The 25,493-nt window shown below is 38.1% G+C and overlaps 2 protein-coding genes across 3 annotated transcripts in view; both read right to left on the bottom strand.

The window, feature by feature from the left end:
• Positions 1-22,451, bottom strand: part of bend5 (BEN domain containing 5) — a 53,402-nt gene extending 30,951 nt beyond the window's left edge. Inside the window, exons 1-6 of one of the 2 annotated variants that reach the window (XR_007931445.1) lie at positions 22,150-22,451; positions 20,461-20,582; positions 18,408-18,780; positions 16,497-16,651; positions 12,968-13,181; positions 11,666-12,601 (exon numbers count right to left, since the gene is read on the bottom strand). Coding sequence is in view for 1 of the 2 variants with exons in the window: in XM_051904383.1 (XP_051760343.1) it covers positions 12,405-12,601; positions 12,968-13,181; positions 16,497-16,651; positions 18,408-18,780; positions 20,461-20,582; positions 22,150-22,318 (1,230 nt within the window). In the remaining variant the exon portion in view is untranslated. Of the gene's footprint in view, positions 1-6,157; positions 12,602-12,967; positions 13,182-16,496; positions 16,652-18,407; positions 18,781-20,460; positions 20,583-22,149 lie in introns of those variants that run through there. The other variant, XM_051904383.1, reaches the window with a different exon arrangement.
• The window catches only part of agbl4 (AGBL carboxypeptidase 4), a 359,863-nt gene that overhangs the window by 76,150 nt on the left and 258,220 nt on the right, over positions 1-25,493 (bottom strand). The window lies entirely within an intron of this gene.

Here is a 25,493-nt window from a genome sequence, read left to right as displayed (position 1 = left end):
GCATTGACTAATATATTACATTGCTAATGATTTCTTAAAGGAATAGTTTTCTAATCCTTGCACAAAGCTATAGAAGACTTATTTAGCAGAAGCCTTAAGATAATTATATTACCAAATAGCATACTGATTTAGGTTGAAAAATGTTTTAATTTTTATAATTATTTTATATTATATATAAAGGGCCAGCTTCAGTTGCCCAAATACTGCAGTTTAACAACTAAATCAAGTATTATTCATGAAGTCATGAAATAGATGATGGTAAGTGACAACGATATATGATTAGATATGTGATTATGAAATATGTATATCTGTTAATGTGCTACAGATGTTTTACCATTTACCTGTTAAACTAAATGTTATTCTCAAGAACATCTTGTCTAGCTTTCATACCGTGATATGACTACTGATGTCATCATATGAAGAAGACAATTTAACACTTTTAGAGGAGACTGTCTGGCTAGTATAAGAGAAAGAAAGGCTGAGAGAAAGAAAGAAACAATGACATGAATACTAAGCAGCTCTGATGATTAGAAGTGTTGCTAAGAGCAGCTCTGTGACAGTGACATTGGCCGTCAATGTCAGACGACTTCGCCGCGCCTCGGCAAAGAGCTCCATTTTGAGCCGTAATTAGCTTAAACATTCCTAGTATGAAAAATTCATGATAGCTTTGGATTTTTTAATTGCGGGAGCATTCTGCGTTAATCGAAGTCATTTAGAGAGCCTTCTGCTTGACATGCGGAGGAGAGGAAAATAAATCAGACGTCTGACTCTCTCAGCCAGTTAACCCGTTTCTTTTGCAGCGAGATGTTTATTTTAATAGGGCCTGATCTGACACAGTTCTGGTCCACACAGATCAATCAAACGCTGTCAGTGTGATACTCAAACATAAGAGGAGGTAACGGTGCAACAGGACATCTGAACCATTGACTACGGATATTGCACTCTATGTTTTCGGGAGATAAGCATTGTCTGGAATAAGACCCTTAATAAGACTTCTAAAATAGACTTTCTCTAGCTGCGTTATTGGCGTGCTTAAAGGTGAAGTGTGTAATTTCGCCGTCAGCAATATATTAAGTGTTTCGAACAGGTTTCTCCCGAACACTCCCCTTGCCTGCCATTGGTAAACAGATAGACCCGCCCCAAACTCACACCATTTTGTTGAGCCAATTTTGCTGTGGGTTTCTAAAAATAAGGGTTTCTTTTTTTTTGACGTTTTTTTCTGTATGCACATGCTCTCAGAAAAAAAAAAAAAGCTTATGAAAAGATCACACTGAACCACAGTTTGAGTAAATAAACACACAGTAAAAAAGAATTGTTGGTTTAACTTAAAGTAAGTTAGCTGGTTGCCTTAAAATTTTGAGTTCATTGAAATTAAAAATTTGAGTTACTACAATGAAGGCAATTGGTTTAATCAACAGAAACTCAAAATATTATGTTATCTGAACCACATTAATTATTGAAGTTGATTTGACAAAAGAAAAAATGTGATAAATCATGAAAATATTTTTTTACAGTGTACAAATGGCCTACATATATTTACACTTTAAATATTTTAACATAAAAAAAGAATAATTTTACACCAAAATGAACATTTACTCACCCTCATGTCGAATCAAACCTGGCCACTGTTTTCCATGCACTTACAATGAATGGGTACGAACACTTTCAAGCTTCAAACAGGATGAAAAACTACTTATTTTAAAAGTAGTCCATACAACTAATGTGACTGGATCATTGAGTCAGCAAAAGAATCAGAAATGCATCAGGGTTATCAGGGAATCATACAGAACAATATTGTAAACTGAATCAACTGATTCATTGAAAAGATCAAACTCATATGAATGATTCATTCACAAAAAAGACATCACTCATGAGCGTGCCAAGGATAGCTCGGCTAGATATTGAGATTTTCAGATTATGAAGACATATATTTTAGCCTGTTCCTCACAAAAAATTATAATTTGCTTCAGGAGACCAAGAATATGAGTCATATTTTCATATTGTTTTTTTGTCATTTTGGAGTGTTTTGAACACACTCATTACATTGTAAAAAGTGTTTCATGGCAAATATAGTCATACAGTTTTGGAACGGCATGAATGAGAGTAAATAACATCCGAATTTCCTTTTGGCTAAACTATCAACTATCCTTTTAAGAAGTTTAAAAACTAAAGGCAGAATGTATTAAGGCAAAGTCCATTTCTCATCAACAGAAAATCACAGAAAGGCCTTACTGGCCACGGAAAAGGAAGATCAGTGTGTGATTTGTCCTTGTCTCTTCTACTCCTTCCCTTTCTGAAGTATTGTTCAACGTTTCTCAGGTTGAGGGCTGGGCCGAATCAATGTCCATGCATCAATATATCACAGCCATAAAAAACAATTTACCTAGAGCAAGATCTCGTCCATTGATTCCTTTCTGCCGTACGGAGAGCTGCGGTCTGCATAGGTTAATAGCATTTACAAAGAAACGTACGACCTTCCTCAAAAAAGTAACGGTAAAACAAAATGCAAAGCAACCAAAAAAAAAAAGTTATACGCTACTGCCTTACTACATTCACTCTAGTGACAAAAAAATTAATTGATCATTCCAAACATTTGAGGGAACTTTGGTTTTGGGGTGCAGAAAATGTCAACCGGACGAGGACACGTTTCACTGGGTCTTTCAACTGGAAAACTACATTTCATTCCCTCTGGGCTTTTATGTTCATGTTTCATGTTTATCAAAAAGCAGGAACGAGTGAGTGTGTGTGTGTGCGCACGTGTGAACTGTCACTGATATTCTGTCTTATGCTTCATTGTATTAAATGCTCTGTTGGTTTTGACGCAAACAGCACGCTGCTCCTCTTGCAAAGCTCGCCGGTTTATTACCATCACTTGTGGAATTCTAAACAGCTACGCGAAAGTTCTATTCATCTCCACACATTTCCAATTCCACGCCGCCTCCATCACTCCAGCCCCCCTTCGGTGACAGCGTTTGTCCCACCGGCCGCCCAATCGCGAGCTCCTGCTGCTAAAGGATGACGAGTGGAGTGTCGAGCTGCAGGTAAAGGATGATGTGTGAAGCCCTGCTGCTGACGGCAGCGCCTCTGTGACAGCACATCAATGAAGGCCGTGATGGACGTCGGGTTGGAAGCGGGCCCTGATTAAAGAGCCCCACGCCCAGCAGCACGCATCTGCCGCCCATCCCTGGTCTGCTGTCACCGCGGCTGGATACAATAAAATAGCGCTCAGGGTCATCGGGGTTTTCGGTGATGTGACAACAAGCACATTTCACAAGTGCCAATCACAGATGTCTCTCGTATGCCCCACCCTCATCTTTCTTCGTCCAATCTCCCTCCCTCATCTCATTGCCCTCTTCCCAGCTACTCATCCAGGGATCTCTGGGAAATTCAGCATTTAGGTTCAGCAGTGATTTAATAACATATCCACTAACTATGAGCAGTAAGGAATACTTACATAATGCCAACTGCATTCTACACAGTATAGGCTGTGCAATATAGAACAGAACAGAAACTCTTTCAGTGTTGTCACATAACCTTATTTTGTTTAATTCAGTCAGTGACTTTATTTTGCACAATTCTGAACTATTTTGCAATTCTGACTTTATTTTGTGCAATTCTGACTTTAATTGTGCGCAACTATTTCTTGCAATTCTGACTTTATTTCACAATTCTGACTATATTTCGCAATTCTGACTTCATTTCACAATTCTCACCTTATTTCAAGCAATTCTGACTTTATTTCGCTCAATTCTGACTATTTCTCGCAATTCTAACTTCATAATTCTGACTTTATTTCACAATTCTGACTTTATTTCTCACAATTTTGACTATTTCTTGCAATTCTGATTTCATTTTGCGCAATTCTGACTTCATTTCACAATTCTTACCTTATTTCGCTCAATTCTGACTTTATTTCAAGCAATTCTGACTTTATTTCTCGCAATTCTGACTTTGTTTCAAGCAATTCACACCTTATTTCAAGTAATTCTGACTATTTCACAATTCTGACTTTATTTCACAATTCTCACCTTATTTCAAGTTTATAACCAATTTTGGTTATAAAAGTTATTTTGCAATTTTATTCCAATTTAGGGAAAAAATGTTTTAACTCTTTGTTTTAATGTTTTAATGAATCAAGAGAGAGAGATGTTAAAAACAGTGTGCTACTTAAATATTAAAAAAAAAAAAAAAAAAAAAAAACTTTTCGGTATAGTTGAAATGAATAGGGGTGTTGAAATTGTTTTTACGATGTATCACAATGCGGACATGGACGATTCTGCATCGATGCAGTAATAGACCATGATCTCTTTTTTTTAATAAATGCTTGAAAGAACAGCGTAATAGATCATAATTGATTATAGCCGTTAAAACCTACTGAGGTTTCTCTGACGTCATTCATCACATATGTGCTTGTCTCGCTAGCGTAAAATGGCGGAGTGAGGAGAAACAAAGCGAGTAATAAAAAAATGCACCCACTTTTTTAACATTTATAGCATGTGAGCATGTGCATGCATGCGAGTGTGCATGTGAGCATTATTTTAACTTAAGTAGTGTTCTTGATAGTTTCATGCGCTTTTAGTATTTACTAATGTTTATTAGTTCTAAATGCTCCTGTCGTCTGCTGTGTTCAGACAGTTTTGTTTGACTACATTCAGGAAGTGTACCTTCTTGGAGCAGATAAAATATAAAGGGAGTTCATATGTCTGACTACTTGCATTCATTGAAGAAAATGTAGCCATGTGCAGTAATATTGCAACACATTGTGATATCGAATCGAATCGTTGACATGATAATTGTAATCAAATTGAATCGAGAGACCAGTGACGACTCACACCCCAAGAAATGAAGCAGAAATAAAAGAGAAAAACTTGACAAAATTAGTCTTGGCAGCTAACTGAAGTTTAAGTTGAAGTACTAAAATTACTAAAACTGAAGTAAAAACAACTGAAAATAAGAGGTAGGAGTTTGAATAAGGCATGTCATGTCTCAATCCCATTTCCGTTTCTCTTCCCATAACTCCCTGTCCGCCGTCTAACGAGTAGCTGAAAAACACTGAAAAGTTATAGTCTCAAAACTCAAATCTAACCTAAAGACGAACAGACTTTAAAACACACTGAGAGTTTTCTGTACTTTTTCTTCCAGAGGGTGAAAAATCCAATGCAATGAAATAGAGTGAATTGGAGCAACTCTCTCTGCAGTGAACACACGTCCCTGCATGTGCCGGCCCTGACGCCCAGCTCAATCCATCATTACTACACTAAATCATCTCTCTGTCAATAACACCACTGCAAAATATTACAGTCATGTGGATACTGTTATTTTTAATGACATTCAGCAGTCCCCTTGGGCTGATGGAGCGAGCGAGAAATACAGCAAGAGAGAGAGAGACTGCATAGGTAGGCAATAACATTTGGCAGAAAAGTGCTTAGCAGTTTGAAAAGAGTCGAGAGCGAGAGAGTAGAGGAAGTGTTAAATACTAAAAGAAGACTACAGACTGTTATCTCCATGACAGATAATTGCTAGTCTGTTCAGTCGAAAGCGTTTTAAAGATCTATTGAGATTCTGGGAAAACAGGGAAAAAGTTTCCAACAAGCTGGCGATTCCAACTCCATCATCAGGGTATAATTGCTCATTTAATATTAGAATAGGTTTTTGACATTGTCATTTATTACAAGAGCTCAGTGCAACCTGAACTTGTGTGTGTGTGTGTGTGGTCTGATATCAATGTCACGCCTCCTCAATAACTCAGACAGGCCAGTGTGCTTATCTTTCTTTGACACTCAGATCAATCTTGCTTTTAATCCTGAACCCATTCGCAGTCTTTCTCACCTCAACTCCACACATCAAACACAAACATCACATCCCTCCTGTGAATGTGCGTGTCTGTGTCCAATCAAGTCAAGGACACAGGATGAAGGTGGCTGATCTTCCAGAATCCAGATTATACACTTCATATAGATAGTAAACAGTGCTGGGTGATGTTTAACGCTCTTATTTTCTTAGAATGTTACAGTGTGAATAGAACTCTATATGCTGAGAATATATGGTGAGTACATTATATAAATTTCTAACTTGTCTAGTCTCGAATTTGATCAACTCAAGACATTGGGGTGGGGGGGGGGGGGACTGAAGAAAACAACAGCTCACACTGAGAGGGTTTGTTTGTAGAATAAAAGTCTGAATTTATTCTGTTGATCTGTACATTGAACAAGAGACTGCAGCACACACGCGCATAAACGCACACGCACACACGCGACTGATGTTAACCGGCGAAACCAGCTGTGCACAGGTAAGGAGTGCGACTGGTTCACATGGAACATTTGATTTCGCTTTCCATTGCCTTTTTTATCCTTGTTCTCTGTTTGAGTCCCCGTGGAGTCAGACACAAGGTGCAGTGAGGCTGAGTTTAGCTGAAATTAAGCCGGGTTCAGCCTAAAAACACAGTATGAATAAAAATTCTCCATTGAGAGTCTTTTTAGTCCAGGTTTAGGCTTGATCTGTGTGCAAGTAAAGCAGACCTAACATATGGGGAACAGGGACTGTTGTGAGCAGGAAGATTCAGCTGACAGCAGCACTCATTGACTCCATGGTAAAACCAATACTAACCAGTACGTGACCATATCAAAAGAAAATACCCACAACCACCCACAAACGCAGACCTGAAAGAGAGCATGTTCACAGTTATTTCATCCAACATTCTCCATCAAAGACTTTCCAGAAAATATTTGATTAATACATATATATATTTTATATATATACACACACATATATGTATATATATATATATATAGGTTTCTAGATATTTATTCAGCAGCAAGAATGAAGAGATGACAAAGACATGATAAAGACACAAAATGTGAAATGAAAATGTTTCAGATTTAAATGCAATACTATCAATTTCTGAACTCATTGTCTGGTCTTGAGGTCAGTTAATGAAGCCTATGGCATTTTCGCTTCACATGACACAGAATCATCAAAAACGTCTTGACTGGAAAGTGTTCGCTAACAAAAATCACAATCTGCCTTCAGCTCTCACGGTACATGCTCTAAATGACTTAACTGTCCGTATTAATATAAAATTTCACAGAAACACGCGACTGATTGGATTTTTGTGGACGGACTAATTCACGTTCTGCTGAGCGCCATTCGCTCAACACACCCGTATTTCTAAGATGTTTTTTTGCTGAACTAAAACGCAAATTGGACACTTTGTTTTCAAACAGTTCTTAACGACAACAACAAAGAGTTTCTTTGGGAGGGAACCACTTTGGTAAGTTAAGAAAACCCTCGAAAGTTAACATACTGCACAATATCATCACCACCACCACCATCAAATGTAAGACTATCATGTTAGTTGCACTGTAATTCTACAGTGGGATTGACTTTCACATTAACTGCTGAGGACCGCATTGCTGTGAGAGTCAACTGCCCAGTATGATTTAGGTAGATGGTTGGGATTATATCAGGTTTCTTACTCCAGCATTAGGTTTATATTGTATGATAAAGACAAGGATATATGGCCATGGATAAATCCTGCGAGCACGGTATTTATATTCTATTAAATTGAAAGTGAGGTAATTTGTTAGAGAGGTATGTCTTATTTGAAATATTAAAAACAAAATTTTTACGACGTGCTGAATGCAATTCCTAAGGTTTTATCTGATGCTTTATTTTTATCCCAAAATTCCTGCTGCTATAAAATTAACATTAACCGGTTGTATCCATGCAAAGCGGAACGACCTCCAGAAAAGTAGAAAAATTAGCACCATCTGAGGTAAGTAACACAGAGTAGACAACCCATGCCTGCTGTAGCACCATCAACGGGATAAAAATGTAATTACTGCAAGGAAACGTAAAAACAAACGGTTTCTACTGCCACAGAAACATTAACACAGTTGTTAAGGGAGTAAAATATGACATCTAAAATGAATCTTATCCATATAGACTGATTTATATCTCTGAATGAGGTACGAGGATAGCGGGACTGTCCTAGGAACACAGACGATGAGCAGCAATGAGGTAGGACTGTGACTCTACATGCTTGTTTTCAGACTAAGAATAACCTGAACTTGAGTTTTATCAAAAATACATTTATTTCACTAGTAGAGCTGAGAATATTGTTTGGTAAAGAATGACTCTGAGTAGGGACCTTAATTGTAATTGTGATCATGAAAAACAGGAAGTTGCTGTTCTTGCTATAGCGGATTACTGGGCAGTTTTCGGAATTGCTGTGGCATGTGGGCGGGTCCTCAGCATTTGATTGACAATCTCAGCATGTAGGTTAGTGAAGCAGGCCGAAGCAATTAACTATTTTTTCTCCCCCAAGAATGTCCTCATTCTTTTTTTTTTGGCATCATAAAGGAACAAAGAAACAAACGATTAAACACGTTTCAATCTGAACAATATAGCCACATCCATCTAAAGCTTAATGCTCTTGATACAGAACAGAAAACAACATAAATCAGACAATGAAGACGTCGACAGCACAGCAACACCTTGTCTTTTTTCAGTAAAAATATACTCCGCCTTTTTCTTTCTTGTTTGTTTAGCTTAAATAACTGTGGAAAAACTGAGCAGGGGCCGTTTTTTTGTGCAAGACTGATCACAAACTGTCCGTTGCTGAGATTCCACTTTGGCTTATTTTCAACAGAACACCACAAACCTCCAACACACATTCAGATTGGATGAAACTCATTCGCCATGACAAAATGTCTCCTGAACAATATGCCAAGAACAACTCAGATGATATGTTGATCCCTCATGCGCTTTGCACCGGACTCGCCATTTTCCAGAGGCACAGACCAGCTCAAAGCTAAGCACCGCTATTACACAGCCAATGAAAAGCATAGGCACCAGCCTCACTACAGTCTCCCAGAAGAGAAACGCACAGCCTCCGTGAGGCTACTGCTTCGCTTTTGTAGCCTTTTAGCCTATAAATACTGTACATGATTGTATTTAAAGTCAGATTTTCCCTGATGGGATTCACTGGTTTGATCTCGCAACTGAAGAAACTTTTAATTTTTAATTTTCCTCGGATCTGAACGCCCGAATTCAGTCTTGGCGCAGCTGCGAGACAAAAACAAAGCAAAAGAGCAATACGCTGTAGTCTTTTTCAAGGCAACGATCCCACTAGCAAATCTCCACATAAAAAGTATGACCACACGGACAGATGATAAAGTTTGTCTTTCATTCAACCTCGGCGCACCTAAAGCTGTCATTTTCCAGTATACCCACACAGTACGTACGCTCATTATGGAACATCAAATATTCAATAAGTGTGGCAATACATATCACATAATACAGGAGATATCTACAAAAAAAAAAAAAGAAGAAGAGAAAGACATTCAGTGGAACAAAAGAACCTTATTACAATCTGTCCTCTCGCATAATTACCTTGACATATTGGAGGTACGTTGCTGTAAGAAAGAAAAAAAAAAAAAAAGGAATCGCTTTCACAGGCTCGAGAGAATGAGAAACAAATGACTGCTAAACCGCTATTGAGTGGCAGAAAACTGATAGCTGATTTATGTTTTCTTGTGAATCTCTTTTCACAAGCATTGTTAAATGTTTATGTTGACTTTTTAAAATTGGCTTGGGTAAATCACAAGAGAAGCCAACACTGATGGATTTTTATACTTTTTTTTTTCTCCTTTAGGATTAAAGTGCTACGTTGTTGAAGATGGACAACGACTTCCTCGGAACGGAAAGGCGGGCGACGACTGCCTCTCGACGGAAATGACTCCAAATGAAATGATAGTCTGTAACAAATGACTCACAGTGAGGTGAAATTCATAAATTGAAGTTCTTGAAGCACTGAGATACCTGCGGTAAAAAATCCATGATAGTATCAATTTAAGATATGGGTTTCTGTCATTAGAGATGATGTATTCGTGAAGAGCCCTGCATTCTTTGAGAAATGTGAGTACCCAGGATCTACATTAATAGCGAAACATCACATATACACTGTAAAAGTAGAAATGATTATAAACTACATATGAACCAGCAAAGATAAAGACAGAATTACAACATTGTCTGACTCGATTTTGAACCAGAAGCTTAGTGAGATAAGGTGCAGCCTGGATGCAAACGATGAAATGTTCAAAAACATGAGAATATATTCCAAATGTACACTGAAATTTTCTCCCCACTAATAAATGTACTTGATTAAAAAACAAAAAACAAAAAAACAGGGAGGCTTTTGCGTGGCAGATCTGTGGTTAATTCACAGTAAGCGATATGGCATCACAGTCAAGAACCCAAATCTGCAAAAGGGTCTTTTTTTCTTTCTTTTGTTACGCCGACAAGCCACACAATCTGTTTGTGATGAAAATAAAGACGACAAGGGGAGACAAAGGACTAAAGTGTGGATGGCATGGCTCGTTGTAAGTTGTCACAATATCTTATTTCCCCTCCCCGATAAGTGCGCCCTCTACAGGTGGGCTGGAGCAGAGACCCTGCTGTTGGTGTGACCAGAGGGATGAGGCTAATGTGTAACCCCCGAGTACCGCTGACAGTTTTACCCCACGTCCGCACACGACACCTGGCATCTCTCCACACTCACACACCAAAGTGAAGTTAAAGCAATATCAGCTCATATTACAATCACAGCTTGCTATAAAACGGAGAACACAGTTCCCAATGATTGCCAGCTGGAAAAAGGCCCTGCAGCCCAGCTCTGATTTCCACTTACCCTCCGTCCCAAGTGCAATTTACGGCTGGTAAAAGGTCTTAGGTGGTCTCCATCTCTGTAGACCCGATAACACAATAACTCTTGTCCCATGGCTAGTCCATCAAGTTCACTGAAATCAAATTGGATGTGCTTTTGTTGTTTACAAGAATCTTATTTTATACTTTACGCCATTTTTTTTACTGTATTGTTGTGAACTCTGGTGCAATTGTACACAAGTGACCTCAAAGAATAAGAATTCAACTATACCTAAACACTGACATTAAAATACTCTCTTCAGAGTCGAATCAGAACAATTGTATTTGGCCCACATTTTACACAACGCATCCATTTTGTTAAAACATACACTGCTGTTAAAAAGTTTGAGGACAGATTTCTTTTTTAAGAAATTAATTCTTATATTCAGCCAGGTTGCATTAATGAATCAAAAGTGACAGTAAAGATATTTACAATATTTCAAATACACGCTGTTCTTTTGAACTTTCTATTCATCAAATAATCCTGAAAAAAAAGTATTTACTGTTTCGACAAAAATATCAAGCAGCACAACTGTTTTTAACGTTGAATAGGAAATGTTTCTCAAGCACCAAACCAGCATATTAGAATTATTTCTGTAGAATCATGTGACACTGAAGACTGGAGTAATGATGCTGAAAACTCTGAAAGCTTTGCCATCACAGGAATAAATTACAACTTAAATAGAAAACAGTTATTGTAAACTGTAATAAATTTCACATGTATTTTTGGTGAAATCAATGCAACCTTGGTAAGCATAATAAACTTCTTTCAAAAACATAAAAAAAAAAAACCTTACCGACCCCAAACTTTTAAACAGTAGTGTAAATCACTCAAAAACATGTCAATGTAATTATGACTTCCGAACACGCAGGAATTTCCCAACAGGACATGAAGGCAGCATATCGCCTAAAGCGAAAATAAAATAAGTCTAAATTTAACTTTTAAAAAGTATTTATTCACCTGGAGGCGACTGTTTTCCAAAGAAACGTTGCTAATCCGTCTTCCAGGACAACTGTTTAGCATCACTGACTACATGCGACCTCTCCACCCCTAACAACCATCAAGAACAAGAACGGACCATCAGTAGTCATCTCAGGAAAGCAATTAACGGGAGCAATTAGGCCTAGATTGATTAATTAAATCAATTGTTCATTAAGACGACGCAGGGTGTGACCCTGTTTAAAAGTGCAACTCTTTATGTTAAGTACCTTTAGCAGATGGTCCCTGTGAAGTGACCTTCCTCCCCTTAAGACTCCGACTCAAAGCCAGAATTTATGACACCTCGCAAACATCCTCCTGAAACAAGACTTCTTCTGAAGGGAAACCTCTTTAGTACATTAGGACATGTTCTGACACAGAACACAAGCTGATGTGCCAAACACATTTTTTTCGCACACGATTTAAAGGATCGCTCCTGTCTATCACGCGTAATATTAGACCCACCCCGAGATCCCCCATCCAAGCTTACAAAAACCCCACCCATTCACTCACAGAATGCACACCAGCATGCTAAGGCAGTGTGGAGAGAGGTAAAACTGTCAGGCAGGTTGTAAAACAGGGTCTACAAGAGTAAAAGACAGAGAGGTCTTGGGAGGGCATCAGTGGAAATCTCAATTGGCAGCGCCGGTGATTACGTGCACCTTCTCCACCAGAAGTCCTTGAGGAGTAGAATGAGCTATGGTGACAACTTCAGCGCCCCCTACAGGCCGTCGTAAGGGAAGTTCTCCATCTTCACTGTCTGTTGGATTAGAAGCTTGGACTCTCGCCGTTCCTCGTTCTTGATGGATTTGTTGATATCCATGATCTTTTCGCAGATGTATTTGTTCACTTTGGATAATCGCTGGGTGATCTCTGCGCTGTCGGCTGTTTCTTGAGACACACGGTCGTACAAACACTCTGGAACAAAAAAATTAGAGTAGAAATCAGCTTATTATTATTTAATAATAAATTATTTTGTAATTTGTTCCTTTATTCCTTATTCCTGATGGTTTACTTGGATATTTATTTGAAAAAACAGAAAAATATTTGTTAATATTTATAATACATTTTTAATAATGTAACAATTTTAATAATGTAACAATGTTTTTACATATTTTTTAGTTTTAGTTTAAATTCATATTCATAAATTAATAATTTAGTTATTAAAATTTTCATCAGCACAACCAGAAAAATCCCAACCTAATTTTTAAATGTCATTTTAATAATAATAATAATAATAATAAATAAAATTTTAATAAAATCTTTCAAAGGTAGAGTGTTTACCTCGGACGATTTTGAGCTTGCTTGGCGAGAGCGGTGGTTTGGGCAAGGCATCTTTCTTCTTCTTCGTAGCGACGCCAGTCACGCTGCGGTTCTTCAGGGTTTCTGTGCCCCAGATCATCACCGCCAGGTTTTTGGTGAATTTTGAGTCTCCCTGTGTCCGCTGTAGCTGGTGCCACTTCTCCTCCTCCACCCAAATCCCTCCACCCAAGTGCACCTGCAAGAGAGACGCTCTTCTTCAAATATGCAGCATACACACACTGTCACAGACAAGATTTTGCTTTCACATTCTGCCACTTTAGTGCCATGTGCTCTATTCCCCGAAGTGAGCCTGAGACATGGTAGCTTTTCTTTCACAATGAATTAAACAGCTCTGTTTATGGAGGATGACATGCAACATTCTATGTGTAATTCATATTCAAGCTTGTTATCAGCAGTTTGTGTTGCATGTTGAACAGCTGTGCTCATAAGTTTACATAAACCTTGCTGATAATGTGAGATGTTTAGGATTTTTTTTTTTTTTTTTAAATCTACAAAACTAAATTATAAAAATTGTGTTGTTTTTATTTAGTACTGCCCTAATCAGAGAAATATACAGTCAAACCAAAATTTATTCAGACACCTTGATCATTTCATTCATTAATACAGTTTATTCACTATAGTTTAAAAAAATGATAATAAAATATGACAATATCTCAGATTTAAACTTTGTCAGAAAAAATTATGTCAGATAACACTTAAGCAAAACATGGTCAGGTCAAAGTGTCTGAATTTTTGGTTCCAAATTTTTATCAATTTTACTGGTAGTCCACTGTATGAAGAATTTTTGGGTATAATGTGTCACAGTTCACTTTATTTTGCTATCCTCACTTACATAAATGAACTATAGTGTCCTGTACCCACTAGTAAAAATATATCAAAAATGTCTGAATAATTTTTGGTTTGACTGTATATACACATACACAGTGCTGGGTAGATTACTTACAAATTGTAGTCCATTACTGATTCCAAATTACATGACAAAAAAGTAGTTAGTAATGTAATCCATTACATTACATTCCACATTTTGGGTTATATAATCAGACTACTTTTTGATTAATTTTAGATTACTTTTAGATTGATTATGACCTAACTTGTTTATCACATTAAATTGAATAGGATAACATTGTACCAATATCATAATATTGACATAAAAATAAAGAAAGAGAAAAAAAATATATTAAATTCTTTGTTATCAATAACATGAAGTGCATTAAACATTAGATTACTTCAGGGTTTCCCAAACTGGGTCGTGAACTGCAGTGAGTTTGTGAGCTATTATTGTGAGTTCAAATAATAATTAACGTGTTTATCAGGAGTTCATTCGATATGCAGTTGAGAAAACACTTCTTAAAGTGAAATGATTTCTGTAAGTCGAGTGATCAAATGCTTTGTGGTCTCTCAATTTAGAAAACTTTCTGATGTGATTTTATAGGAAGGAACATTTAAAACATGAAAAAGAAGAATAAGGCAGAATCCATAAATTATGAATGATTTGCTGCCATTCTGTACATATGTAATCATGCAATCAATAAACAAGTAACTGTAGTCTGATTACGACTATTTTAAAATGTAATATCACACTATAGATGCTTATTCAGGAAGCAGCACCAAAGGTATGTCAATATTTGAAAAGGATAATTTCTGTAAAATCAGTGAAATAACAGATACTGTATTTACATATATATCACAAGGGGTTGCTAAAAAACCCAAAAACAACAACAAAAAAACAATGCAATTTTTAATGATCCCTATTATTTAAAAAAAGAAATAAAACAACAACTTTTGACCAATGGATTTCCATGACCTTTTCAGATGTTAGCAAGCTTTGTTTTACTCTATTCAAGATAAATAATTAGCTGATGAAATATTTTAGAGCAAAGCATAACTAGAAAAATATATATTTGTTATAGAATTTTAATTGCTTTTTTGACTAGTTTTCCATGACTGTACAGGAACCCCCTGTCCAGTGAAGATCCTGGTGTTTTGTGTTATTTAATGTCACTAGATCCTTGCCACAAGGGCCTCTACATACTTCCTCCACCCTCTGAGATCTAGGAACCAATTACTACATATGAGAGACGCGTCACACATAAATTCAGCAGTGAGGTGTCCGGGTTCATTAAATGCAGTAATGTGTTTTGACAGATGCCAGACCAGAGTGTTGACTTTTAAGCCACACTGTGGAGGACACGGCCCAACAAGCCATCAGGTGGGACTGATGGGCAGCTGGTGAGTAACAGCTGAGGTAATGTGCCTTCTGCTTTGTCACCCTGAGCAGTCTTCGGGCTCCCATCCAGCGGCTTTTCCCCAATGCAACTAATGTGCTTTAGGCCCTGGTCGAGCAGACAGGCTTTTCACTGCTCTTAACTTAGAGGAGATTTGCTTTTCTACGGCTACCTGTCACTCAGGGCAATTCCTGTGGTACAAATAATTAATGCCGGATATGTGTGTGTATGTGTAAAGGCCTAATTTGCTTTTGTTCTTCACGCTTGAACTGAGAACCCTTTCAGCATGTAACACAAATTCCCCCCTGTCATGCAAGGCAGGCGGAGGAACGCAAAATGCGGACCCGATGTCTGCTAACAGGGCTCAAAATCACAGCAAGCGTTCTGGTTAAAAGGCCCTTTGAGACTGACGGGGGGAAGGTTGTAGAAGAGATTTCGCTAGTCAATTAGAAAAACCAAACCACTGCAAAACGTTAAAAGAAACACAATCACACTAACACGAGGAACATCAGTGAAATCACTGAACTGTCTTGTTTATACAACAGCTTAAAAGAGTGGCTGGATTAATGTCTGTACGAACTAATGGCTGAAGTCAAGCCACTTTTCTTCCATGTTAGCCAAGAATAACGCCTGTATCCATCAAGTAAATATCAATGATGGCAACTTTTATAACACTGGGAAATCTTGTCACAATTAACACGTTGTTATTTAATATATGACGTGCAAGTTATATAAATATAGTTAGGAGTCATTTTTTAAATGTTTTTGAAAAAAAGTCTCTTATGCGCACCGAAGTAACAATTTATTTGATCAAAAAAACAGTAAAAACAGTAATATTGTGAAATATTATAATTTAAAAAATGTTTTGTAGTATGTATATTTTAAAATATAATTTATTCCGATGATGGTAAAGCTAAATTTTCAGCATCCATTACTCTAGTCTTCAGTCAGTGTCACATGATCCTTCAGAAATCATTCCAATATGCTGAAATTATTCGAAATAAAACTCTTTTGTAAAATTATGTCTTTATTGTCACTTTTGATAAATTTAATACATCCTAGCTGAATAAAAGTATTAATTTCTTGACCAAAACTCTTGAACAGTATTGTCTTTATATGTATATGTATAATTATATATTAAATATGTGGTGACTAATGGGCTGCATTGCTGATAAAAGAAGCTGAAATAAAGTGACATGGATTTTTGGGATGTTTGAGAATCAGTTGCCATAGGTAAGACAGTAAAAACAAACAGGAGTACATACTTTTCCATCATTGAAGGTGTAGACGGTTCTCGGGGATGGGGAGTGGGAGTGGGTGGAGCTAGTGTTGGCTTCCTCTTGACACACCTCCTGTGGTTCACTGATTGGCTCCACCACCTCTGCTTTGATTGTCTGTGTGCCATTGTCATGCATTGGCTCTATGAAGCAAAGCAAACCACTGATCAGCATTCAGTAAAGCACAATTGAACAAGAGAAAGATGAGTGCAATCCTGAGAAAGTGTAGAAGGCAGACGTTCCCTGCTCTCTAATGACCGTTTTGAATTCAGTCCAGTGTGGCTGCAGTAAGTCCTGGCCCGCTCTCTTTGGAGCGCTGCCTGAAACATGGCTCTCCCGTGCCTCAAGACAACCGGGTCATTTTAGCTCAGTAAGCTGGCTTGGTGGCTGGCCGCACTAAGCTCTAATGTATCTGTTGAGTTTTAATAGCAGTCAGTGCACTGCACGTCTGACCCTAAAGAGCCCTGGCCAGTCTAATCTTCATCCTGCTCCACCAGCTTGCTCCAGACCACAGTCTGTTCGCCCCCCCCTTCCCACACACACACGCATAGCAGCTGGCCGGGACAGTGGCCTGAGCGCTCTGGACACTATGTCCTCTTTAAGCAGCCTGTACTGTAGTCTTCATCTGAGAGGTAATCAGTCACTGCAGCTTAGATATATGTGGAACATCACATCAAAAATGTTAAATTATTAGGGCTGGCTAATTATAAAGAGATGCTGAAAAAAACCTAATCCTAATGGCCAAAGACAGTCTAGCATATTTCCATACACAAATAATTAAAAAATAGTGTAAAACACATTCTTTCTCCCATTCATAATAATATGAATACATCGTCTTTCAATATAATATATATATATAAAGTCTTTGATATAATACAATACACTGACTTATAAAGTCACTTTTTTGTAAAGTCTATTCAATGCTTTCATCCACCAATCTGCAAATTATCTTCAGTTGGAGGGTTTACTCAGCAAATATTGATGTGTGTGATTAATTTGATTAATTAATAACATAATTACATGACATAATTAATTACTTGATATGCTGAATATAAATTAAGTACTTGATATGCTAAATAATTATTAAATTAATCAAAGGATGAACATTTTAATTGACTGACAGCCCTAAAAATTATACAGGAGCATATTTAAATTGCTGCCTGAAGATGTCATTCTTCAGTGAATTGGACACTCACTCACTATTACTTACTTAAAGCTGACTAGCCTTTGCTGCTTTTGTACTAATTAAAAAAAAAGCTCTATAAAAAGGCCTTAAAAAACATGCTAAAAGGTAAAATTATGTTGTATAGCAAGCATTATAAAATGGATATTTAAGACTTTAAGTTGATTGGATGAGTCATGTTTGAAGCCACTGTAAGACCTATTCAAACAGTCTAAATTTTCAATACAGATGCACAACAAGCTTTTAATCTTAGGGCAGTTGTGGCCTAATGTTAGAGAGTCAGACTGGTAACCCGAAGGTTGCGGGTTCGAGTCTCAATATTGGCAGGACTGAGGTGCCCCTGAGCAAGGCATCTACCCCCCAATCGCTCCCTGGGCGCCACAGCAAAATGGCTGCCCACTGCTCTGGGTGTGTGTGTGTCCACGGTTTGCAGTGTGTGTGTTCACTACTCACTGCTCCTAATGTGTGTGTACTAACTGGATGGGATAAAAGCAGGACAAATTCAGAGTATTGGTTACCAATACTTGTCCTTCACATGTCACTTTCACTTTAATCAAAATAATGAATTTCTATTATTCAGAGAAAAAAAACTAAATTCTGCAATTTGAACAGATCTTTTGAACAATTTTGCCGCATATTGTTTAGTTGCATCAGAGGTGTGAACAGGCCTTTAGTTGGTCAAGTCAGCCTAAATGTACAATTAATGCAAATCTCACCGCTGCCAAGCCTCATGAGCAGAACGTCCTGCAGGCGTCGATTGAAATCACGGAGCTCCTTGACTTCGGTCAGCAGACTGCCGTACTCCTTCAGCTTCTTGGCCTGCTGCAGCAGCTGTCTGCGTGTGCGCTCCAGTTCCTGCTGCAGACGTCTCATTTCTTCTTCCTGCTGCCTGTAGCTGTGCACCAGCTCCTCGTATAGAACACGAGGCACCACAGCCTCGTCCTGCTCTTCCTCTTCCTCTGTTGTGAGTCTGTCCAGCTCCTCTCCCTCCGTGCATGAGTTGACTGCGTTCCTCTCCAGCCGCGCCACCACCGCAGCCAGGCTCTTTGAGGAGTTGGAACTGGCCCGCTGCTGTTCCTGTGATTGGACCTGCATCACAAGATTGAGCATCTTGACCAGTGAAAATGGTGCACATGTAAATGATTTACTATTTGATTTTGGGTATCTACCTTCCTTCAGAGGAAAGGGTTAGTTCACCCAAAAATTAAAATTCTGTCATTAATTACTCACCCTCATGTCGTTTCAAACCTTCGTTCATGTTCGGAACACAAACTAAGATATTTTTGATGAAATCCGAGAGCTCTCTGAAAGTTAATTACCACTGTCAAGGTCCAGAAAGGTACTAAAGACATCGTTAAAATAGTCCATGTGACTACAGTGGTTCAACCTTAATTTTATGAAGCAATGAGAATACTTTTTGTGCGCAAAAACAAAACAAAAATAACGACTTTATTCAACAATTTCTTCTCTTCCCAGTCAGTCTCCTACGCTGTTTACATGGTAGAGAAAATGCAACGCTACTGGGTTCTCGCTGCTTCATAAAATTAAGGTTGAACCACTGCAGTCACATGGATTATTTTAACAATGTCTTTACTACCTTTTTGGGCCTTGAAAGTGGTAATTAAATTGCTGTCTATGGACGAGTCAGAGAGCTCTCAGATTTCATCAAAAAATATCTTAATTTGTGTTCTGAAGATGAACCAAGGACTTATAGGTTTGGAAGGACATAAGGGTGAGTAATTAATGACAGAATTTTCATTTTTGGATGAACTAACCCTTTAAGTTCCAACCCCCATCAAACACCTAATAAGGATCTTCCGGTTCACAAAAGTAAGCTGTGCTAAGGGGTGGTCACACTAGATTTGAAAGAGGTCATAATCAAAATGTCCTTGATCTTTTAGGATAAAAGATTGATGTACTATGAAAACACTTTCAGAATTTCAAGTCTAAAAAGAGCATATATTGTAAACGACTACCGCAACACTGTGATATCACATATACATTATGGACTATGTTCAGATCAAATCTGTTCCCACTATGCAAATGTGCAGAACAGAGTTCACCAAACTCGATCTTTTTAGTACACAAAATCCTACTCATATGCTTACATTTACATGGGTATGCATGGAAGAACACAACATCTAATGTGGCATCCCTTTTAAAGCACGACTGGAAGAAAACTCTGGAAGAAGGTAGACCTCGAGGAGCTGCATAAATACACACAAAAACTATCAAAACTATCACTTACAGGCCAAAACATTGCTAATTCATAAAGAATCTCATGATTTAATATTTCATGTCACTGTAACAGGGCTAAACTGGTTCATGATTATGTTCTGTGAAACACCAACTGAGTTTATATTAAACACCAAGTTCACACCAAGTAATTAAGGTATGAACTGCAAGAGCACACAAAACTGGGTCGTTAATTTAATGGACTGCACAATTAAGAAGTCAGGACGCTAAAAATACACAACAAGTCCACTGAAGAAAGAAACACATGGCCTTTCTGGTATCTTGCTAAAAATGCCAGATTAAACAAAACAGGCTTGAAACGTTTGAAATGTCAGGACAAATTCCATAAGCGTCAAAACATGTTCTAATATTTTTTCTTGTTTTGTTTGCAGAGTATAAAATACACTCTTAAAATCCCTGTTGAGCCATTCCCAATCTGTCCACATGTTCCCCATCTACAAATCCAGACCAGCATCAGAAAGCTTGCAAAAGTCTCCAAATCTTAAAACCTTTCTTAAAAATGGTTAAACCAACCTTTTTATGTCTAAGGGGCATTCTCTCCTCGCCAAAGTGATTCTCCACTGTGTTCCTGTTCGACATCTTGGGTATTTTCATCTTCTTTTGCATAATACTGTGCTCAAATTCCTCAATGCTTTCTGAAAAAGAGGAGTGGAAACGTGTCAGAGGCGCAAATCATATTTCATCTCTGTACTCTAAAATGATGATATGGTTAAAACAAGGACACATCAGCAAGAGAAACATTTTATGAGTTTGGTGGAGAAGTTTCCCAGTAACCTTGTAATGACACAGATGACTAGCTATTTTTGCAATAAACTATTAATGGAGCGTTTAACTTTGCAAAGCAATGTTGACGGTGCAGCATCAATATGATTTTGACAGGCGGGGTCGTCACAGCTGTCAGCGTGTGATGCAGTGTCAAGTAAGCAAGGCCGTTTGGAGAAGACGGACCATATAAATGTGTCTACCTAACCCCTTATCATGCCAAGTGGAAAATCATCAACCTAAGATCTCGATTGTTAACTACATATTAAAAGTTTTACATTGGCCAGGTATGGCACATGAGCCTTAAGGTCGGCCAACCACAACAGATTGCAGACTGCTTAAGTTCAAGCAAACTGATTTAAAAGCTGTACTGTACTGCAGACTTTTGTCTTTAACGAGATCAGGGTTGTAAGAGCAGGTTAAGCCACACATGCAGATTAGTAATGTATCTAAACAGTCCTGATTGAAGAGTGGCAGGAGTGAAAGTTGCTTAAGATTTTCACTGCTTGAGCTGAAGCAGGAAGTGTCACATGATAACAGTCCCGCCACCAGCACTGATTTAAACACTACATAATATGCTGACAAGTTATGTGTGTTATAATTTAACATTATAACATGCTGACATAAGGTTTCAAGCTAACTGAAGGTAAAAATTACATAAAATAACCCCTACCTGGCTGGCTAATGTGATGACAGTAACCTAGCTGCTTGAGCTAAACACAACAAAACGTTGAAATACAGAACTTTCTGGTTATCATGTTTGATTTTCCATATCTTTATCAGTTCATATAGATTGTTAGTGTTGTTGTGCTGATGATTTTATTCGCTGTTTAGCTCTTATGCGCCGCCGATAAATGAAGGAAGCGTTAGCAGCAAGCTAACAATCGCTTAGCATCCTGAGCCTCTTTCTCTGCCTTTAAAACCCTCTTATCTTTGGTTTCTCCTTTCATGAACTTATTCAGACGTTTTTGACGCACCTTTCCTTTAGTTCATATTTAGATTGTCGTGCTTGTCAAACACAGACACGATTAAATCTCTCTGTTACACAAACCCCGCAATCACGATGAGCTAAAAACACCAGAATCAAGAAGACATCAAACCTATGACATATTCTCCGTCTATATCCATTACATCAAAACACTCAGGTTAAAGGCATTAGCCTTCTCTTAACAACCCGATACCTGTGTGTTAAAGCATGTTCTTGCAACTCATATGGAATTAAAATTCTGATTTGTATGATCACTTTTCATATTACGCAATAAATATAACATGAAGCTTCACAGATAAGCGTTTCATGTGCATGCAAATATGAAAATATGCTTCATATCAAAGTTGCAACACATTTCAGATGATCCGTTAAACATTTCCGTCATGCGTGTCACTGTTATTTATGAAGATTATTATTATTATAGTTAAAATGAAGACAAGAGCAGAACTCACCTGCCAGGGCGAGGATGTGTGCTTTGGCAGGATGGCCTGCGCCTCTCAGCACCACATACACCTTCTGATCATCAAAATCTCTTTTGTGCACAGGCTGGAAATCTTTCACGTCTGACACAGGTAACGCGTAGCACATGTCGTCCTCCAAGAAACGCACGAAAGCGTACATTATTTTTGTTCTTTGGTCCCTGCTCTTTGGGATAGGGCTTGACAGTTTCCCTCAAAAAAGATTTTAAAAAACATATATAAACACAAAGAGGGGGGAGACAGTGGGGAGGCCTCTGCGATCGACTGCTTTTGTCTGGCTGGTGCGTATCAGTTGAGGAAATGCAGAGCCTCTTCGCTGCAGACTGTACTAATCAAATCAGATGTGATCAGAGGTTTGTTTTGGGGGTTCAAAGTGTCGTTTGCCCTTAATTATTTAATAAAAAGAAATTAAATAGAAAAAATATTAATACAATATTAACTAAAAATATTAAGTTATTTGTTATTACTGTTAATAATAATAATCATTACATTGATGTTATATTATAGCATAAAACAGGATAGTATAATATTATTATTAATAAAATATTTGTTTTATAATATATGATGTATTTTAACTCCAAGTTGAGTTTTGTAGTTATTACAATACAAATGTTTAATAATGGTCAGTTGTTGAAGTTTTAAAAGCATGTTAAATGATGAATTATAACAGGTTTCCAATACAAAGATTTATTCATTTAGAGTGAATTTACAGACAAATTCATCAGTTTTGAGGACAAGAACTGTTGTATAATTGTTAATTTATCAAAGAGTAGTATTTTCAGTTAACCAGAATGCTTTGCAGCTGGGTGAGTTCTGACCAGGGGCACGTTCAAGCTCAAACCGGTGCGCAATGTTTTGCTATGGTTTCTGGGTTGAACGACATGTTTCCTGGAAACAGTGTGCAACAGTGTGCAACGGGTTTGAGATACGTTTTCTCTTGTTTGGTGGGTGTGTCAGAAATGTCAGCCCAATCAGCAACAACATGTATATAAACCATGCGGGATTAAAGAGACAGCTCGCACAATGGGTCCAAATAAAGTGATTAATGTAACAAAAATACTATACATATTTATATATTTTGCTATTGTATTGTGGAGTGACACTTTCATAAACTCTTCTATACTCCTCTGATTATATAATGGTAAATATTACAATATCATAGCACAACAACAGTGATCAGCAATAATGATAAGCCTAATACTCACAATAAAAATAATCATATAGATCATAACACTGTCTCGGAGGTAAGAGGTGGATTATTCTTCACCTGAATTGTTTGTCTTTTCATCATGAAATGCAAGGCAAATGTTGGATCACAATAATTAGGAACCACAGTTTCCACAAATCCCTTCACTCGATTTGGATGATCTCTTTTATTCTGGATGGCAAGGGCAATGACTGTAACATCGAGCGTATTTTGCAGTAGGCTATTAATCATGTATTTATACCGATTTCATCAGACTGAAAATTCTTCAAAAAGAACACAAAGAATGGCCTTCTCAGCTGCCATAGTTGCTACTTACGTTATCAGAACAGGGTGTTCAACGCACCACCGTTTCCGTTTAAAAAACGTTTTGCAACATTTTGTCGGGGCTGAACGCAGCCCAGGACTGCATTTCAGTTCGTTTTTTTATGCCCATGTAACCCCTCCTGTTCGAACCGCCCGCTCTAAGTGGGACTCGAACCCGGGTCCGCCGGCATGGGAGTCGGACACTCTAACAAGTAGGCTAAAGACTGCAGTCTCTAGCGTCAGTCGCTAGAGCGCCTCTTGAGATCAGGAGAGTGAGGTTTACATGCACAGCTCTTACCAGCCTACGTCTGTTACACTCACCCCCCTAAACCTAACTCCCATCCGGGTCACAGCACCAATGTAACCCCTCCTATTCGAACCGCCCGCTCTAAGCGGGACTCAAACCCAGGTCCACCGGCATGGGAGTCAGGCACTCTAACAAGCAGTCTCTAGCATCAGCCGCTAGAGTGCCTCTTGATATCAGGAGAGTGAGGTTTACACACACATCTCTTACCAGCCCACGTCCGTTACACCCTTCCCTCGCTAACTTCACTCAGTCTCGTTGACTTACTTTGCATGAGTGCCCACTACTGGCGGAACCTTTGCAATGGGCTAAATTGGAACGTCCTAAGCCCTTGATCACTTGGAATCCGCTATGGAGTTCATTTATTATTTATTTTTTCCCTTACGAAATTGTTTAATGCAGCATTCTATATGTATATATGTGTGTTTTAAATATTTAAAAAAAATCATTAATATATCATAGAGTTGTTTGTGGTGGGGTAAATTAAGCGCGATATGCGGTAACGTCACAATTGTGTTGCATTGTGGGATATGGAGCTTGCTGAAGTGTACATATGAAGTAGACTGTCCATATAAACTTCCCTCGTCCACTTCATGAAGTGCAAAGCACTTCAAAATGGTGGCAGGGATTCCCCCGAGGGGAAGTTCTTAAGGAAGTTCACGAGTGCTTGTCTAAAACTGGAGTGGAACGCAGCCCAGGTTTTGGTCAAATTGTATAAAGAGACTTCTAGATTTAAGCTAAACGGTTTTGCAAAAATACTCTTTGCCAGTAAAAGCTCCAGAGTTGTGTTAAATATCAAGTTACGGGCCATATGTAGTATTATTTTGAACCATGCCATACACTTATGCCATAAATATTGCTTATGGCGATTGCTATAAAAATCTCTCTCTCTCTCTCTCTCTCTCTCTCTTTCTGAGAAATTGTTGTCGGATATTATATTAGATACTATATTGCCACTTGCTTTTGAAAGTATATTTCAAAACATTTCAAATCTACTCTAAGAAATTTGATTTAGTTTAGCAGCCCCAACATGGAAAGACTGTTGGATGAATGCACCATTGTTGCATTCTTTTGAATTAATTTGGAGATTCATCACAATGTTTTGTACGTGGTCTGTTATGTGGAACATCAACATAAGTGAAAGGATCACAAGTCAAGGATGAAAAAGGCCCATGCCTGCCTGCTAGCACACTGTGGTTTTCCATCTCTAGGCATCCAGTGCTGCTTGTCCGTTAATGCGTTTTCAATATCCCTCATATCCCTCTTATACGGCATAAGAAAAATCTTTCAGGCAGCCAATCATTACCATAATCGATTCATTCACCTATTACTTTTGTTCTGCACCAATGGACTCAGCTGAATGCTGTGAGGGAAGAGGTATTCTTCAGGATCACTGCCGATTCCGACTGTATCAGTGTTTTTGCCAGCATGCTGTTTTGCTATCCCTGCCATTCTCTGTTCCTTGTTTCTCTTCAAATGACAAAGGCTATCTGACAGAGAAGA

The sequence above is a fragment of the Ctenopharyngodon idella genome, chromosome 8 (genome assembly GCF_019924925.1).
Source record: "Ctenopharyngodon idella isolate HZGC_01 chromosome 8, HZGC01, whole genome shotgun sequence".
In the NCBI taxonomy this organism is placed as follows: domain Eukaryota; kingdom Metazoa; phylum Chordata; class Actinopteri; order Cypriniformes; family Xenocyprididae; genus Ctenopharyngodon; species Ctenopharyngodon idella.
This window is presented reverse-complemented; position numbering and strand designations above follow the sequence as displayed.